The 18,447-nt window shown below is 46.3% G+C and overlaps 1 protein-coding gene across 1 annotated transcript in view; it reads right to left on the minus strand.

Moving 5' to 3' along the window:
- Window positions 1-18,447, minus strand: part of LOC144180223 (uncharacterized) — a 47,905-nt gene that overhangs the window by 23,468 nt on the left and 5,990 nt on the right. The window contains exons 3-5 of the mRNA XM_077708603.1: window positions 8,489-8,571; window positions 5,547-5,708; window positions 3,961-4,023 (exon numbers count right to left, since the gene is read on the minus strand). Of these exons, the coding sequence (XP_077564729.1) occupies window positions 3,961-4,023; window positions 5,547-5,708; window positions 8,489-8,571 (308 nt within the window). The remainder of the gene's footprint in view (window positions 1-3,960; window positions 4,024-5,546; window positions 5,709-8,488; window positions 8,572-18,447) is intronic.

The following is an 18,447-nucleotide window of genomic DNA, read 5'->3' on the forward strand; positions in this document are numbered from 1 at the left end:
TCGCTGCGTCTAAATATTGGTGAATTGGCAACGAGTCTCGGAAGGCAGATGTTATGTATGGCCAGTCCCTCTGAAGTACTATGGGAGTATTGCGGGTCCGGAACTGAACCGAAAAAAGAAATAACGGTTACCGGTTACTGCCGAAATGGAGGTACTATTGGAGTATTGCGGGTGCGTGTGTTGACTTCAGGGCTAAATTGCGAGTTGTAATGCTGAAGTTGTCGAAGTTGTAAATAGAGAAGAATAAATTGAAAGCTATGAAACACACAAAACTGCACCAGCGTGTATCATGCGTGAAGCATCCAGATAAAAATTTTTGACAGTGCTTCAGAGACCGCTACCATTGTCTGAAAATAGCCTCTCTATGTTAGAAGATGGGTATCGCCAAACCAAAGAAAGAAGCGCCGTGTGGGAACTGTAGTCTACATTTTCTGGATGATTCTATCCGCGACCTCCATGATTCTATCCACGACCTATTTTCAAGGTTTTCGTAGTAGCAAGTGCCGCAATTGAAAATAAAATAAAAATGTTTGCAAATTTTGTATTTTTTCTCCGCATTGCCAAATTGATTCAATATCTAACAGCCCAAGTTCACGACATGTGAGCTGCAGGAGACACAATATAGACTTTTTCGCATCAATAGGTACGCCAGGAAGACTAATCCTAAAGTGTGTACGATTCAAGGATAGTAATTAAAGGCGATTGTCATCCTCCCATTACCAGCGCGATCTAAGGTTGGTAATCATTGCTGCCGCTTCCTGCAGGTTTTTCAATAAGCAATTTGTAATATTTACTATACGTACAAATCGCGTGCTAGTGCACTGCGGTGAAGTATGAGTACCGGCAGGGCACCTCTCTCAAAATTACAATGGCGGTTTTTTTTTTCACACACGGTACAACATATGCATACATAATGGCTTAGAAGCAGGGTGTCGAACCGGAACTGAACCGAACCGAAAACCGGAACTGAACCGGTATTTTTGCCGGAACTGAACCCGAACCCGAACTGTTATTTTTTGAGCACGCTGAACCCGAACCGGAACTGAACCGAAAAAAGAAATAATGGTTACCGGTTCATGCCGAAATGGTTCGACCCTTCGTTCTTGACATTGCACAGTCAATGCAATTCAGGGCTTTTTTTCTTTAACGTACCATGAACTTCGTACCCGCTCACGCACTTTCCCCTCCCGACAATTGAACACTAACACGCTCTATGTATCAACAGGGGAAATGAATGAGCACCAATGTAGCAATGGTCTGTTGCTGCTGAAAGCGCGAGCGTAGTGCAAGCAGTCCAAACGAAATGTCCTTCTCGGCAGCTTGCAGGGTATATTAAACGACTTTGCCCTTCCCTAGCTGCGACTTTATAGGAGCTATCAGGCTGCAGGAGTGCTCCACTGCGCAACAGCGAAAGCCCACACCCGATGTGTGCGGACTTTTTGCATTTCATAATTTGTTTAAATGGTCCGACACCTGCAATTGTTATTACTTGACAAATGTGATCGCAGCAGCTACTCAGTCGCTAAGCCGTTTGCTGCTGACCACAAGTGGCCTCGATCTCGCATATCACCAGCTGGTGGAAATAAGTCTGCCGGCCCGCAACATGAGCTGTGCCTCGCAGCAGAAATATAGCACGGGGCATCAAATGCGCCACTTTTTTTTTTAAATGTGTTTACACGTAAAACAACAAAGATGAAAAGGCTATTCACGTTGTTTTTAAATATACGCAAAAAGACACTAAAACCGAATCAGTAAAAAAAGCACCAAAACGTGAATATTGCTTCTATACTTTTCTTTGCCCTGCCTTTCACAACCAAACGTGTCATCAATGCGAAGGAAGTGAGTTCCGTGGTCAGTTTTTAAGGACAATACAGTCGACAAGTTCCATTTTATTCAGACACAAATAATAACAAATATGTCAGGGAAAACTGTTAAGGTGCGCACTTAATCCTTTTGCAAGAAACTGCAGCCCTCGACCTTGTCTTGGAAGCAGAAACAGTAATAAAGCAGATGACACGTGCAGAAAGGCAGGCCGATAACTGACACTGTCCCATTCGCCCAGCGATCATATTTTCTGCTTGTTCTGCAGTTTTGTCTCTTTCAGATCTGCTTTTTTCCGAAGGTACACTTCCACTGACTGCCCAACTCGCTACATAACTTCTGCTACATTACTCGTTCCGGAGGGGAGTACTGCTGTGGACGAATTAAAGAGCGTCTATCCAAAGAAGTCCCATCTCATGCTCCCCGCATCAAATTTCCCTTTCATTTTGTAATAGCATAATCTGTCATCAGATTCCGCAATGTAGTACACGGAAGAATGGCCGGGGGGCATGCGGTACGATGAAATACTGATTGTAATGCCCACATCCGGTACAGCTATGGCAAAAGGAATTTCAGTGATCACAGCAATAATGCAGTGACAGAGCGTTAACTAAAGCCTGCTTTTAACCAAAGTATGGCTAACACATTCGATAAGGTGACAGCTAACAAATTATTCAAGGTGACCAAATAATCTTAATTCATTGGTAGTATTTATGTGCCTGTTGTAGGATTTTTCTGTTTTGTTACAAATATAAAAAAAAATGTCCACGATTGGTATGAAGCGCTGGTATTTGAATGGGCCAGTACGCTGGCCTGCAGGCTTGCTTATCCTCAGTCCTGCCAAATGGCGCTACCACACTCCGCCGCGGACCTTTTTCCGCCGTTGCACCGTTTCTCACCGTATTTGCTTGCACCTGGCTTGTTTTAAATGCAGAGCATTTCAGTAACTCACGATGTCACCCGCGTTGTCCCGTCGTAGTCCGAACCGTCGCTGTCCGCACCCCTCCCCCTACACTATATAAAAGAAAATACTATCCGGCGCCAGGTTTCGATCCCTCGGCCCTGCGGGCGGAACGCAATGTACATGGTACTCTACCCACTGCGCCACAGAGCCGACACAGAATGGGACGCTACGGACGTGCCTTGTATCGTTGACTCATTCAAATTACTGCTGACGAGCGCTCTCTCGTCAGCAGTTTCCACAAGTGCAACAATATTAACGTAACGCAAACTACTTAACGTCGTGCGCCCCCAATAATGCTCTGCATTTGATCGTGCCCCTCGCGAGGGGGATGTTTATACAGGAACTCCTACTTCTAGCCGACTCATGGCGCCCTCTTTCTGCCATTGTAGAGACTATGAGGTGGTCTTCGAAGGGCGCCAAATTTGAATTCTACAAAATTTTTTTTGTTACGGTAGAAAGTAACCGTTTCGTGAAACATGTGGTATACTCGACCAGCTCGGCCACATAAGACCACGTCGCTTACACCAATCGGCCAGTGCCGTGTAAGACAACTCCAAAGCAACGGACTGCTGTGCAGCTAAACCAAACATAGTGCGTCCAATTCCAACAACAGTGTGCCGTGGCACTGCATGTTTACGTGTATTTTCGCAACGTTAATTATTTACCCCCCCCCCTCCCATTCTTACCACGGCAAAATGAACGCGCATTAAATTTAGTGCAAGCAGCTCGTTCCGCAAGTTTATAAGCTCTGCGCAATTTATGTTTGCTTTGGCCGGACTCAGCCAGTCTCACAGCAGCGTATATGACATCATAGATTCTGTTGCGGGAAAGGAGCCAATGGGTACAGTGGTCATTCCCTTTTCTCCTTATTATATAGCTTATTTGAGCAAAGTGAGGAGTTAAAGTGGTGTCAGTATGATTCTAACGAGGCAGTATTTCGAATGAACCCAAGTTTTGTTTTGTCTGCATGGCCCCTGTAATGCGCTATGCAAAGTTATCAAAGCTGGACGCATTTTTTGTTGCCTAAAGACAATCATTTTCCTCACATGACCAATAAGCACAAAATACATGGCCGATGTTTAACACTTTATGACATAGCAACGATAAGTAGTCAGAGCTATTACGTATACAAAGATCCAGAAATTTCTCAATATTCAAGAAAAGAGAATTTATACCTTTGAACGTCAATGAAGTTCGGCGTTCTATAGTAGTTGCCGTGTTTCAGAGTGCTTAGTGTTCTGGAATGCAAGAAAAGAAATGTCGCGCATCGAATTACAGAAGAGTCCAAGGCATCCGTTTGTATCTGCCTGTGTACAATGTAGCCAGGAAGGCAGTAGTGTAATTTAAAAAAATATATTTTGACGTATTCTAACTATCCTAAATTCGGTAGGTTAGCTTCTCGTTGATACCTGTTGAAGATAATTGAATGTAAAGAATTGAATTTAATCGGCTGGGCATGCGCCATATAATCTTTCGCTAACAAACCTCTATCCAGCGCCACTGCCAAAGAAAGGCGTCGCTGCCATTTCGGCTCAGGAGAGACGAATGGCAAGTCGGTGCACCATCTCTTTTAGACAGTATACGGAAACCAATTGTACCGATAGGGTCCTTATTTACACGTCTCTCTTTCTCTTTATTATACTCTTGCCAACCGATGGTAGCAAAGTATCCTGTTTTATTGTAAAGCGGTTTACATGTTAATGCCAATTCTGTTTTCGCACCCGACACTTCTCCCAAGCATACGTTTTCGACAAATAGTACTGTGATCGGAGAGAAATCATCAGCAAGGTCACCATGAAATATATGCACTGCTGAAAATAATACCTATGATGCTAAAATGGGCTTGCATTTTTGATAGGTACAAAAAATCTATTAATTACGGCCCAGTTTTGTCATGCCTGCACCGGCCAATAGGAAAAAAACAGCACAAAAACCTTCGTTATTTTGCGGAAAATAGCCGCGAACTCACAGGCTGTTTTATGCAACTACCGAATGGCCGCAAATAAAGTAAAAACAGAATAAGAAATCGTCCCAACTCCTGAAAGAAGTAAACTGACCAAAATCGTTTTCAGTGGTTGTGGCAATTCTGAAAAACTATTTCATTTCGTATGTTGCGGTTAGCATTTTTCGCTGCACTTTGAAAGGCGGCAAACATATTTCACATTTGATCGTCACAACCGCGTGTTTGCGCTGTTTTCAAAAGAAAAGTTACCATCCCATCCTAAAGTAAGTTGAGAGGACCGCGAAAGCTAGAAGTGCGTCCAGCCTGCCATAAAAGTTCATCCTGTCGGTCACCAAACCTTCAAAGACCACATCGCAAAGGAAGAACGAACCAATGCGACTACTTTTCCCGCACAAAGTAAACGCATCTCCGAACAGTCAAGATGTATACCGCACGTGGTTTATGAGATAATGATATACTATTGCGCTCTTTCTGCATGATTGAAGCGTGTATTGTCTTATCTATAACCGTTCCTTTCTTGCGATTCGCAAGTAACTGCTCTGACACATGTAATCCTGTTTTCACGCACACAGCGCGTGTTCAGAAATGTTACCAGAGCTTTTAAGGCGACCAACCGGTCTATCAGGAAATGCATTAGTTTTTTGACGGAACGCCATCGATTGTACTAAGAAAGCTTTCGGCTTAACAAATGGTGAGAATGACTGAAAAAACTGCTGCGTGTCGTGTTCAGTTAACGCCGCATCCTCAAAGAATTTACATAGGTGTAATAGGAGGGCAACACAGTTACACAAGCCTCACATGCAGCACTGGATGGCGGTGATCAGTGCGTCGAAGTGACCCTCGGCGACGTCAGCGGCTCCTATGGGCATGATCTTGAGGACGGTTCGCTTCAGCAGCGACACCACCTGGAAGACCTCGCAGTGACGACCGTGGGCCAACCACTTGGATCGGTCTTGCCTCCTGCGTGGTAGGAGTAAAGGTGAACAGGCCGGGGGATACGCTGCTTGTACAGTGCCTATTCACAGGCGCATGGTTAAAAACAGCAAAGGACTGTTCGTCTTTCAAACAGGGTCCTTCACAACTTGGGACTTCTAGTTCAACCGAAAGATATTTTAGCTTTTGACGCGCGAAGGGAGGGGGCTTGGATCAGTGTGCACTGATATGCCAATATTACAGGCTCGATAAGCTATTCCGTGCAGAATGCCTCAGAAGCTGTTCATTAACTTTTTTCATACACTGTTTAGTGGCTATAGGTGCAATCTTTACACAGGGCGTTGAGATCATTTGAAATTTATCCACGCATGAGGTGTCAAATGCCTTTTGCACCTTTTCCACATTGTCTTTGGAAATGTTTTTTTTTTTTTCGAACTATTATAGATTCTTATGCGTCTGTGGGCACCTTTGGTAGATATTTGAAACTGGTCTGTATCCGATATTGAAACTGATCTCTCTGGTTTAAAGGCGGGACTTGTAACAACGCTACTACAACTTTTCTTAACGAACGAGGAGTTTGGCATTTTCGTGCGCAAGCATTTTGAACTGTCACAAATTTCAGGCGGCTGCAGAGTTGTTCGTTATGGTTTCTACACTTGACCTCAATTGGAATGACTAACAGGCAAACGTAACGCCGGTGCGATACACACCGAAGGTCATGTACTGGCAAGAAAGCTGATCCAGAACCTGATCCAGAAGCTGATCCAGAAAGCTGATCCAGAATAAGGAGATTGGGCAAGCATGCGTAGATAAGTCAGACTTTTGGGGGGAGTCGAAATTACCCGGGAAAATTTCGTTAATACAACCTCATGGAACTCCATCACGTGAGAGATAAGATTAAGTAAGCTCCTTTTACAGATAAATTATAGCTTGCTTGTTTGCAGCATTTCACATCCAGAAGGTTAATGGGCACTTTAGGAACTGGACTCCTCCCTCAAGAAAAGGTGTCCTGCCACTTTTCATATTAAAGCGTTTGAGCGTTTTGCGTTGAAATGAAAGCCTCGCGCAAAAGAACACCAATTCTTGGGAGTGTTCCTTAGCAGACGTGCGGCCGACACCACCTTGGTGTTCGGTCGGCCAGGCGAAGTTGTTACTACTACGACAGCGCCCCGCTTGAGGCGATGTTTTAAAGACTATCGTCTTTCTTGGGCTGCTTAAACACGGAAATTTTGGTCTGTCTGTCTGTCTGTCTGTCTGCCTGTCTGTCTGTCTGTCTGTCTCTCTGTGACTCGATTCAGCCACCCGGCAAATAAACAAAAACTGCGCAATAGTTTTATGTACTCCAACAAAATCTAAACGTCTAAGTACGGTCTTATGTTCATACCTGTCAACATTGTTGAACATGAACCAGATATTACGCAAATATGAGACAGAAAATTTATACATAAATAATATTTGCAGTGTTGCTTTATAAAAAAAATTATACATGCTTGATTTATCCGAAATTAAATACTACATACACTGCAGAAAAAGCATTCACTCCGTCGCCTGCTGTCGCCCGCGCCGCTAGAGCTTCTGGTGGCATTTTAAGAAATCAAGCGGGAACTGTTACGAAAGGTTCCACTAAATAGGTACCACGTTCTGCTTGGAACGCACGTTGACTAGGAAAACGCGGTTCTATAAATGTTGAAGCAGGGCGCCTCGATTCACGCGCGTCTCCGCCGTACGGCAGCGCTGGCATCGAGGGGGGCCTTAGGCATCACGCCTGGAGCAGTGGAACGCGGTAAATGTAAACTGAATTTACGAAACCTTTTGCGTGTTTACCTTGGGAGGAGTGTGCGACGGAAGGGGCACGTCATGAGAGGTGAGCAGGAAACGACGAGTGGCATTTACTAGGCAAATGTCGACAGACTATTGTCCTTTGTCTACATTTGTAACGAAAGGAGCAGGTACGTGGCCAATTTTTTCCCTAGAGGTGGCTGAGGCTGGGTGTAGAGGAGATTTGAGCTTAACCTCGTTGCAGCTCCGTAGTAGATTCCACTGGAAAGTGAGATTACCGAGGCAGAACTTGCACCTTATCTATAAAAGCATGTAGGAAAAATAGCTATGTATCCGGTTTGTTCCCCTGAAACAGTAATGCGATAATAATCTATTGATGACGATCGCGTGTAAATGGAGCTGTATATCTTAACCTAGGAGAAACTGTGCGTAGTGGTATTATCTTTGTTATTTGCACATACATAATCACGGTCAAAACACCGACAACCATGGTAAATCAAGAATGTCTCAGAATTTTCTCTGGTCGTACAACCGGTCTTCTGCGAATCCAACATTCACCACGTTGAATAGCAGTGATTGTTTTGTTCGTTGTTACTTTGCTCTCCCAAAGGCGAATTATGCACTGCGATCTCGCCTCACTGACTATTCTTCAATCTGACTAGCTGCAGAAACAGTATGTGCTAACTCAAGTAGCAGCCTCTTTGGCGCAAACGGTGACTAATAGGATGAGTACGGGTTATTCAAAGGCGTTTTATGCCTAAATAACGGCGAATACATGATAGCCAAGACTGCCAGGACACAATTCCACCAGGGTGTAAGCAGAAACGGTTACTCAAAGGTATCCCTTTTCGCTGTGTTAGATCTTTGAATGCTACCTCATATAGATCTACGTTGAGGCTGCGGATCGATCGGGCAGGCTTCTTTATTTTTTTTTCTATCGTGCTCCAGGCTCAACAAGAACACATAAGTGCTCGAGGTGTAGGATATAGTACTGCTATTATATGTCGGCTTCCTTGAAGAAATCTTACCCATTTGGTAGGAAGGCGAGAAAATTGTACGGCTGGTCCTGGTTGCAGAGATCCAGAAGCTGGCTGGGAAACACAGCGATGGGCTGCCGATAGACAGTGAGGTGTCAAGTACGCAGCGCGGTTCAAAGCACGGTTCAGTTAAAACCACGGAGTAAAAACGTATACAGGAAACGAAACACCCATTGAAGCGGGTGCGGGCAAGCGACAAGGTAATACCACAATGAAAAGAAGCGCGGCCTCCAAAGATTCGTAGCTGCAGCTACGAAGGAGGTGACAGGGCACCCCAGATGGAAGAAATGGTGGCGGCCACAACTCCTTCCGTGGATGCTCAGTGAAAGGCCGGTTGCCGAGGCTGGGCAGTTTGTTTTTCGCAACAAATGCTGCTCGCTTAACCCCCGCCCAGCGTGTGTGACGCTTTGTGGCCGCCTTAAGAGGAAAATTTGCCTTCAGCTGTCTTGTTCTTACTACGTGGTTCAAACTTACCCTGTTGCTGTTGGATTCAGCCTGGCGGCATTGCGACTGAACCACGACAGCCGGACAGAAGGGGAAATCGACACATGTTACATATCGATTAAAGCCTGGACTGCAACGACGACACGTAAATACTGCTGAACGATGCAATGACGTAAATAACATTTTTGCGAGCATGTTTTACCTACGTTAATTGCTCCCGTTGGTGGGGAGCGGAAACGGGAGACGCACGCAGGTCGAAATAGCAAATTTCACGTTCCCCCATGCAAATTTAGCCCCATAGTTAAGGAGGGTTTCCTAAAGGGCACCACTTACCCGCTTTGCCACTGGCTTCACTTTGGGGACGGCTGCTTGGGTCGACTCTAAATACGAAGAAACAGCAGTAAAGCATAAATTTAGATTTCCTAAATGCGAAGTATGTTTTTTGAGCACAGTCTTGAGTAGGATCATTGGTAAGTGCTTTGCAGAACGTCGATACCGATAGTTTCTTATTCGCCTCGTTATCATAGTCGGTTTTGTCAAAAGCCACAATGGCACCTCCCTTATCGGCAGGTTTCCTAACTATGTCGTGGACAGCTTTCGACACCGCTGATATCGTATACCTTCTATAGAGTGCACCATTTGTAAGCAACAATATATAGGCCAAACCAACGCTTTTTTGAATACGGTACAACATTCACTGCTCTCATACAATAAGTTGTCCTTATTTGCCTCTGTCAAGACATCTAAACGGTCCCGGTCATGCATTCGGACATCTTAAAGCAACAATTTTGGAATCCGCTTTTGAAACCCACCGCGGCCGCTAGGTTGGGGAAGCTCATCTCATTTATAAGCTTCGGTCAGCGACACTTGGTATGAATGAAAGTTACGGAAAACTAACCTTCTTATCCCTGGATTAAAATTGGCGACCTCATTAATTGTATCACGCTGTTCATTAATTTTATCCTCGAGTTTCCCATCAGAATTCGCAAAAACTTTATTCCATCACAAAGCAGTTTCACTCTTTCATTGTACAGTACCTCATTCGCGTGTTATCACCAAGTACAGCAGCTTGTTAGCCAAATCTGGCTCGACCATGTGATTTCTCCTTCGAAAGGATGCCGCGTTCCCCCTAACCCTTTCCAACATTTAACTCCTTGTGATTTCTTTACCCTATCTATTTTTCTGCCATCAACACCGGAGAGCGCACATTAATTGCGATCTCTTTTTTTTGCCCGTTTGCATCGCACCACACCTGACTCCCGTTCCAGTGATTACCCCTTTGCATACATTTCACTTTTCTTTTGAAGAAACATTGTCCTGAACTGCACGCGCACTTCCCCGGTGCACGCGGGTGTAGGCCACAGGCATCGCTCCCCTAAATCCTGTTCCGTGACTAGCTCCTTGTGCAATGCTCTGTTGTGCACCGTATCTATTTGCATCCGCTCCGTGGAGGGCGCACACAAAATGCAGTCTTCCTTATTGCTATATGAATCGCTCCGAACCCGTCTCCCAACTTACCGAATACTTTATTGTGTACTTTTCTCTCCTTTTTGAAACCGCGATTGTCCCCGCTTCCGCACTGACTGAACTTGCAGCCCAGCGGACGCGAGTCCTTGGCTGTGCAGAACAGAATTTCTTCGCTTCTTTCTCTCTAGCGGTTAGCCGCCTTTGTCCTCTTCCTCTTACTTGCTAAATCCGCAACACACACCAGGTGCGTTGCCACGTAGTCGTGCAATCTTGAGAGCTGCCTTGTTAATTTAGACCCTTTCGCTTTCTTTCTTTCTTTTTTTGTTCTTGTTGTACCACGGGCATAGCTCAACTGTATGCATACACTCTCTTGCCGAGACATGTTTTCTGCTTCTCACAGTTTTCCGCAAAGCTATATAATAAATGCGTTCCAAATGTTTGTGGCAGCTCTGATGAAGTCAAGTCTCGTTGCCACTACGTGAGTAAACCTTCTTTGTTATTGTTCTTGCTGTGTATCCGACTGTTTACTTGTAAATATATATATATATATATATATATATATATATATATATATATATATATATATATATATATATATATATATATATATATATATATATATATATATATATATATATATATATATATATATATATATATATATATTATTTCGGCTGCATTTCTCGGCTAGGCCTGTTCATTTCTTTCCCTCGATAATTTTCTCCCATCAGTTGGCGACCCCCCGTAGATGGTTATAGTTTCGTGCTAGAACCGCGTTTTTTAGCACAATGGCTTCACTAAACCAAATTTGACAAGCAAGTCTGGACTATATGTTCTGGGTAAAAGGCTGCGGTACCGTTGTTAGCTTTGACACTATCACCTTGTAATCGATATGTGCATGCGAGCGTCTGTGATTGCTTTTCTCTCCCCTTTCTTTTTTTTATTGCAGTTTTGTAATATTCGTTCCTGACCGCCTCGCCGTTCCCCGAACTGGTACCATGCGCCGGCCAGAAGCATACCGCCCGGCGCCGCGTTATACGCGTGCACCTGCCTCATGTTTTCTTTCTTTTCAGGACTTGTTTGACTGTGTCTTTTTTTTCTGCTCTTTGTATACTAATGTACACTCATTTCCTGGCGAAACTGCCTGTCCTACTGCTTTTGGGCGCGACCCTTGCATCCCACCAACAGAAGCCAACTGTCTCATGTCTCAATCACCTGACCCTGATTCTTAGAACGGGTGTGTATGGGCAGATGTTCGCGCTTTGTATGCATGAGCATATCTTCTTTGGACCTTCTTCGTTCCGCGTGACCGATTTTTTTGCCGATGTCAAACACGTGCATGGGCATATCTCGTTTTGACCCCTTTCACACATGTTGCCACGGGCGAGGGGGGGAATTACCTTCTTATTTTTTCCTCCTTGTTTCTTTTTTTGTTTGGCTCCTTTTTCTCATGCTCATACTGCGTGACTGCTGGTTCTTGTTATCCCTTTTATATTTTTTTTATTTATTTTTCCCCTCTCTATTTCACTTTTCTCATTCTTTTGCTGCCAACCAACCACGATCCCATTGTACAAACTCTCCCGTCTCTAGCCCTGCCCTCGCCCTTGCTGCATTTTCTGTATATATGTATATAACCCTCAAAGCAACTTATTCTGTATTCTGAAGAAAGGAAGTCCACTTCCTGAAACGTCAGTAAACTTTTATTTTAATTTTTAATTTCTTTCTCGTGTGTTTCTGTGTCTACGTACCTTATTTTTTCGCGCTCTGTGTGACTTATGTTTCCAGACTATATATATATATTGTAGTGAAGAATATTAGCTATGCTCCGCAAAAGCATCGGAGGCGTCGTTACCCATAATCGGTCATGTTGACCAGTGCGAGCAGCGTCATCATCAGCAAAAAGACTGTCATAAATCCTGATTGCCATCACCTAGAACGACGGGGTTTACTCGGACTGCTTCGCTCGGCTCGTGTATGCTTCCCTGGTCTGCGATTCCTGACCTCTCGCCTTCAGAAAGATCTTTATCAGTAAATCACCTTTCAAGTGGTGAGGAGCCGGGGTAACGCCTTAATCCTGGAACTCCGGAGCCGGAAGTTACCCTCGGCCATGAACAACCAACCGAACCAGAGTGCTACGCCCTCATCGCCGACGGTGATGTTCTACGGTGCTATGCAGCGAGAACCTCCATTCTTCAACGGAACCGATAATAACGACGCCGAGGATTGGCTGTCCATGTATGAACGCATAAGCACTCATAACCGATGGCACGACGCCATGAAACGGAATAACGTCGGCTTCTCTCGGAAGGGCGCCGTTGCGAGTTATGGTATGGGAACAACCAGCGCGACTGCCGGACGTGGTCTGAGTTCAAGGTAAAGTTCTTTGCGGCCTTTGGCCGTTCAGCGGTGCGCCAGCTTGAAGCGGAGCAGCGTCTGCGTGTTCGAGCACAGCAGGCTGGCGAGAACTTTATTAGCTATATTGAAGACGTCGTGGCCCTATGTAAGCGCGTCGACCCATCTATGGCGGAAGCTGATAAAGTCAAGCATATTTTAAAAGGCATAGATGACGACGCCTCCAAAATGCTTTTGTCCAAGGACTTGAGCACGGTTGCCGATGTCGTCAAGCTCTGATTAAGCTTTGATGAGCTGCGGAAGCAATGGGCCCTCATTCGAAAATCTCTTGCACGGGATGGCTCTGGGTTGAGTTTGGCAGCGATTTCCGCCGATTCCGCATTCCTTACGCAAATTCAAGACTTCGTGCGTGAGGAAGTGGCGCGCCAGCTGTCCCTCCTACCCTCCACGACGACGTCGGTGTCGACGCTAGAGGCTGCCCTCAGAGATGTCATCCGGGGTCAAATTGCTGAAGCACTTCCGCCGCCGCCTCCGCAGTACGTGCCAGTAGCTGCGCCAGTCACTTATGCCGAATTCGTCGCCAGACCATTGCAGCAGCCTGCCATCACGTTCCAGCCGACATTCCCATTTCGACCTCGGGTTCCGCCCTCGGTGCTTCCTCAACCTCAGTTCGTGCCGCAACCCCGGAGTGTATGGCGTACACCGGACAATCGCCCTATCTGCTTTGCGTGCAGGATGCCTGGGCACGTTGCACGCTATTCTCGTCGTTGTTCGCCGTCAACCTGGAACTCTGCGCCTGCAGACTTCCCTCAGTCGCCTCAAGTCCATGTGACGCCACGCTCGTCGTTCCCGACCTCCTCTTCGAACCGCGCCACCTTTCCGACCAGCGTTCGCCGTCACCACGCCGTCGCTCGCTCTCCCCGATGCGGCGCCGTCCTGGTCCCGGAGATACGGAAAACTAGTCGCCGCAGTTCCTGAGGCACGAACTGCGTCGACGTCGAAAAGTCCAAGGCCTCATCCCCTTCCGTCCCCTACCAATGTCATCGATGTTATTGTTGAAGGCATTCGTACATTAGCTCTGGTCGACACTGGAAGCCAGGCTCCCCTTCGGCAACGGCCGTAACGCGTCTCCCCAGTCGAGCGTCGCACCATCGAGCAACACGTCGATGACATGCTCCAGCGTGGCGTTGTTCGACCCTCAAGCAGTCCCTGGGCATCTCCTGTCGTTCTCTTCCGAAAAAAAGATGACTCTATTCGATTTTGTGTAGACTATCGCCGCCTCAACAAAATCACGCACAGGGACGTCTATCCTCTCCCTCGCATAGATGATGCTTTGGACAGCTTGCAGGGGGGGGGGGGCAGAATTTTTCTCGTCACTTGATTTAAGGTCCGGGTATTGGCAGGTTCCTATGGCAGACGGTGATCGCCCGAAAACAGCATTTGTCACACCTGATGGGTTGTACGAATTTAATGTCATGCCGTCCGGGCTATGCAACGCCCCTGCAACATCTGAACGCATGGTGGACAATGTTTTGCGTGGCCTCAAGTGGAAGATCTGTCTTTGCTATCTAGACGACATTGTCATCTTTTCCGCCGATTTTCAGACGCACCGTCACCGTTTGGAGCAAGTTTTAACATGCCTTCCACGAGCTGGGCTCCAACTTAACCTGAAAAAGTGTCGTTTTTCCGCCACGAAACTTACCATCTTGGGTCACGTTGTCTCCAAGGACGGCGTGCTCCCCGACCCAGCCAAGCTTCGCGCTGTCGCCTAATTCCCGAAGCCAAACAACATAAAATCCCTTCGGAGCTTCATAGGGCTTTGCTCGTACTTCCGGCGCTTCATTCGCAACTTTGCTTCCATCATTGAGCCATTGACAAAGCTCCGCGGTAGTGCCCGTGACTTGCCTGCCTGGTCTCCGGCCTGCGACCACGCGTTCCATACTTTGCGCTGTCTCCTTACATCGCCACCCATACTTTGACACTTCGACCCTACAGCGCCCACCGAACTTCATACTGACGCCAGCGGAGTTGGCTTTGGGGCTGTGCTTGGCCAACGTAAACAAGGTTTCGACGAATATGTCGTCGCCTATACCAGCCTTACCCTAACGAAGCCAGAATCCAATTATACAGTTACCGAGCAGGAGTGCTTGGTCATCATCTGGGCGCTTGCTAAATTTCGACCATATCTGTACGGCCGCCCATTTGATGTGGTCACCGACCACCCCGTCCTCTGTTGGCTGTCTTCTTTGAAAGATCCGGCAGGTCGTCTGGGGCGATGGGCGCTTCGCCTCCAATAATATGATATACGAGTGAAATACACGTCTGGTAAGAAGCATTCGGACGCCGACGCTCCCTCCCGTTCACCCGTACCTGCTAATCTATCGGACACTCCGGGTGACCTGGCTTCCCTTGCTGTGACTGACATGGCAGCTGAGCAACGGAAGGACCCATGGATTGTTGCCCTTCTCACCTCGCTCACCAATCCTTCCCAAGCCGTAACGACACGCGCTCTCCGTAGGCAAGCATCTCACTTTGCAGTACGCGATCAGCTGCTTTATCGACGCAACTACTACCTGGATGGCCGCAAATGGTTGCTCGTGATTCCACGGCATTTGCGGTCCGATGTTTGTGCCTTATTCCACTCTGATCCCACATGTGGTCATTTCGGCCTACTCAAAACCTATGAACGTTTGCGTCTTCATTACTTCTGGCGCGGGATGTACAACTTCGTGCGAAAATACATTCGATCCTGCCAAGATTGCCAACGCCGAAACTCGCCGGAACCTCACCTCTGTGGTCCGTTACAGCCGCTGCCTTGCCCAGTGAAACCATTTGACCGTGTGGGCATTGATTTGTACGGACCGTTACCATGCACAACCGCCCGCAACCGCTGGGCTATAATTGCCATCGACCACTTGACGAGCTATGCTGAGACCGCCGCTGTACCAGCTGGTACCGCACGGGACGTCGCCTCGTTTCTCCTGCGGCGTTTTATACTCCGTCACGGTGCGCCTCAGGAGCTGCTCAGCGACAGGGGCCGCGTCTTTCTGTCTGACGTCGTCGCGGAACTTCTTAAGGCATGCAGCGTCATCCATCGAACGAGCACTGCCTACCATCCGCAAACGAATGGCCTCACGGAGCGCTTCAACCGTACCCTCGGGGATATGTTGTCCAAGTACGTTGCCTGTGACCATGGCAACTGGGACCTTGTACTCCCTTACGTGACGTACGCCAACAACACCGCCATACAAGCGCCGACGGGTTTTTCTCCGCTTTTTCCTCCTATATGGGCGGGAGCCATCGTGCATGCTGGACACCATCCTTCCCTACCATCCTGATGTATCCGAGTGCACGCCGATTTCTGAGGCTGCCAAACACGCCGAAGAATGCCGCCAGCTTGCCCATTCTTTCACCACTGAAGAACAGGAGCGACAAAAGTCCATCACGACTGGCGAGCCCGCACCCGACTTCGTTCCCGGTTCTCTCGTGTGGCTCTGGGTACCCACCAGGACTCTTGGCCTGTGCTCGAAATTCCTGTCGAACTACCAGGGGCCGTACCGTGTTGTTGAACGCACTTCCCCGGTGAACTACGTCGTCGAGCCGCTACCACCTTCCCAGGATCTCCGACGCCGTGGACGTGACAGTGCATGTTGCTCGTCTCAAGCATTATTATGACCCGCTCGTCTCGCCATCACCTTGAGTCGCCAGGATGGCTACCCTCTTTTCCGGGGGGTAATTGTAGTGAAGAATATTAGCTATGCTCCGCAAAAGCATCGGAGGCGTCATTACCCATAATGGGTCATGTTGACCACTGCGAGCAGCGTCATCATCAGCAAAAAGACTGTCGAAAATCCTGATCGCCATCACCTAGAACGACGGGGTTCACTCGTTCTGCTTCGCTCGGCTCGTGTCTGCTTCCCTGGTCCGCGATTCCTGACCTCTCGCCTTCAGAAAGATTTTCGGCAGTAAATCCCCGTTCAGTATATATATATATATATATATATATATATATATATATATATATATATATATATATATATATATATATATATATATATATATATATATATATATATATATATATATATATATATATATATATATATATATATATATATATATATATATATACAGGGTGATCAAAGTTAAGTCGACAGGTTTTTTTTAAAATTAGGCAATTAGGCGTTATTGTACGTGAAGACCACTTCTACAGTGAGGTTGTGCGCCCAGGGGGAATCAGAATGAGGGGCTAATTATTGATGTCGGTGGATTAATTAACCAAAATTGAATAATTAACATTTTATTGGCAGCAGTAATCAGGCATGTTTGTATTGAGAAGTTAGAGGCAATCGTATTTTCGTACAGTTTTATTTGGCAGAATTCTTCTAGCGCATCCCTACTCCGAGATATCGAACTGCGAAGTTTATATGCCGTTCGCATGATTACGCATGCTTGACAGTGGCGACCAGCGCAAAGCTCCTCCCCTTTGTTCTGTTTCGACAGCGGTTTCGACTACGGCAGATTGCGATAACGCCAGCCAATACTGAAAGGGTGCCAGCTATCATTTTTTCCTGTGCCTCCACCCCGTTGTCGAATTAAACACCGTACACAGCAGGCGCGTCACAAAAGGGAGGAGCTTTGCGCCGGTCTTTACTCGCTTGCATGCGTAATCATACGAACGGCAATTAAACTTCGCAGTTCGATATCTCGCAGTACAGATGCGCCAGAAGAATTCTGCCAAATAGAAGTGCGTGGAAACACGATTGCCTCTAACTTTTCAATGCAAACATGCCTGCTTACTGCAGCTGCTTAAAAGTTAATTAATCAATTTCCGTTAATTAAGCCACCAACATAAACAGTTATCACCTCATTGTGTGTCCCCCTTGGCGCATAACCTCACTGTAGCGGTGGTCTTCAGGTACATCTAAGCGTCTAAATTTAAAACTACCTGTCCACTTAACTTTGATCACCCTGCATATATATATAGTTTGAAAAGATAAAAACTCACACACAGCGCGAAAAAAATAAGGTTAGTAGAGACAGAGACAAACGAGAAAGACGTAGAAATTAGAAATACGTTTACTGACGTTTCAGGGAGAGGACTCCCTTTCTTCAGAGTGTACAAAATAAGTTCATTTCAGAGTAATATATATACAGAAAATGTAGCAAGGGCGAGGGCAAGGTAAGAGGACGGAGAGTTTGTACAAATGGATCAGGGTTGGTGGGTAGCAAAAGAATAAAGAGAGAGCGGGAAAATAAATTATAAAAAGGATAATAAGAACACGCAGTCACGCGGCATGAACATGGGAAAAAGAGAGAGAGAGAGAGAGAGATAGAGAAGAACCAATCACAGAGAAAAAATAAATAATTAAAAAATAAAAAATAAATAACGTAATTTTCCCCTCCCCCGGGGCAACGGGGGTGAAAGAGGGTCAAAACAAGATATGCCCATGCACGTGTTTCTCTGTGATTCGTTCTTCTCTCTCTCTCTCTCTCTTTTTTCCCATGTTCGTGCCGCGTGACTGTGTGTTCTTATTATCCTTTTTATAATTTATTTTCCCGCTCTCTCTTCATTCTTTTGCTACCCACCAACCATGATCCATTTGTACAAACTCTCCCTCCTCTTACCTTGCCCTCGCCCTTGCTACATTTTCTGTATATATATAACTCTGAAATGAACTTATTTT

This window comes from Haemaphysalis longicornis, unplaced genomic scaffold (assembly GCF_048455015.1).
Source record: "Haemaphysalis longicornis isolate Haplotype H1 unplaced genomic scaffold, Haemaphysalis longicornis Haplotype H1 scaffold_4, whole genome shotgun sequence".
NCBI lineage: Eukaryota > Metazoa > Arthropoda > Arachnida > Ixodida > Ixodidae > Haemaphysalis > Haemaphysalis longicornis.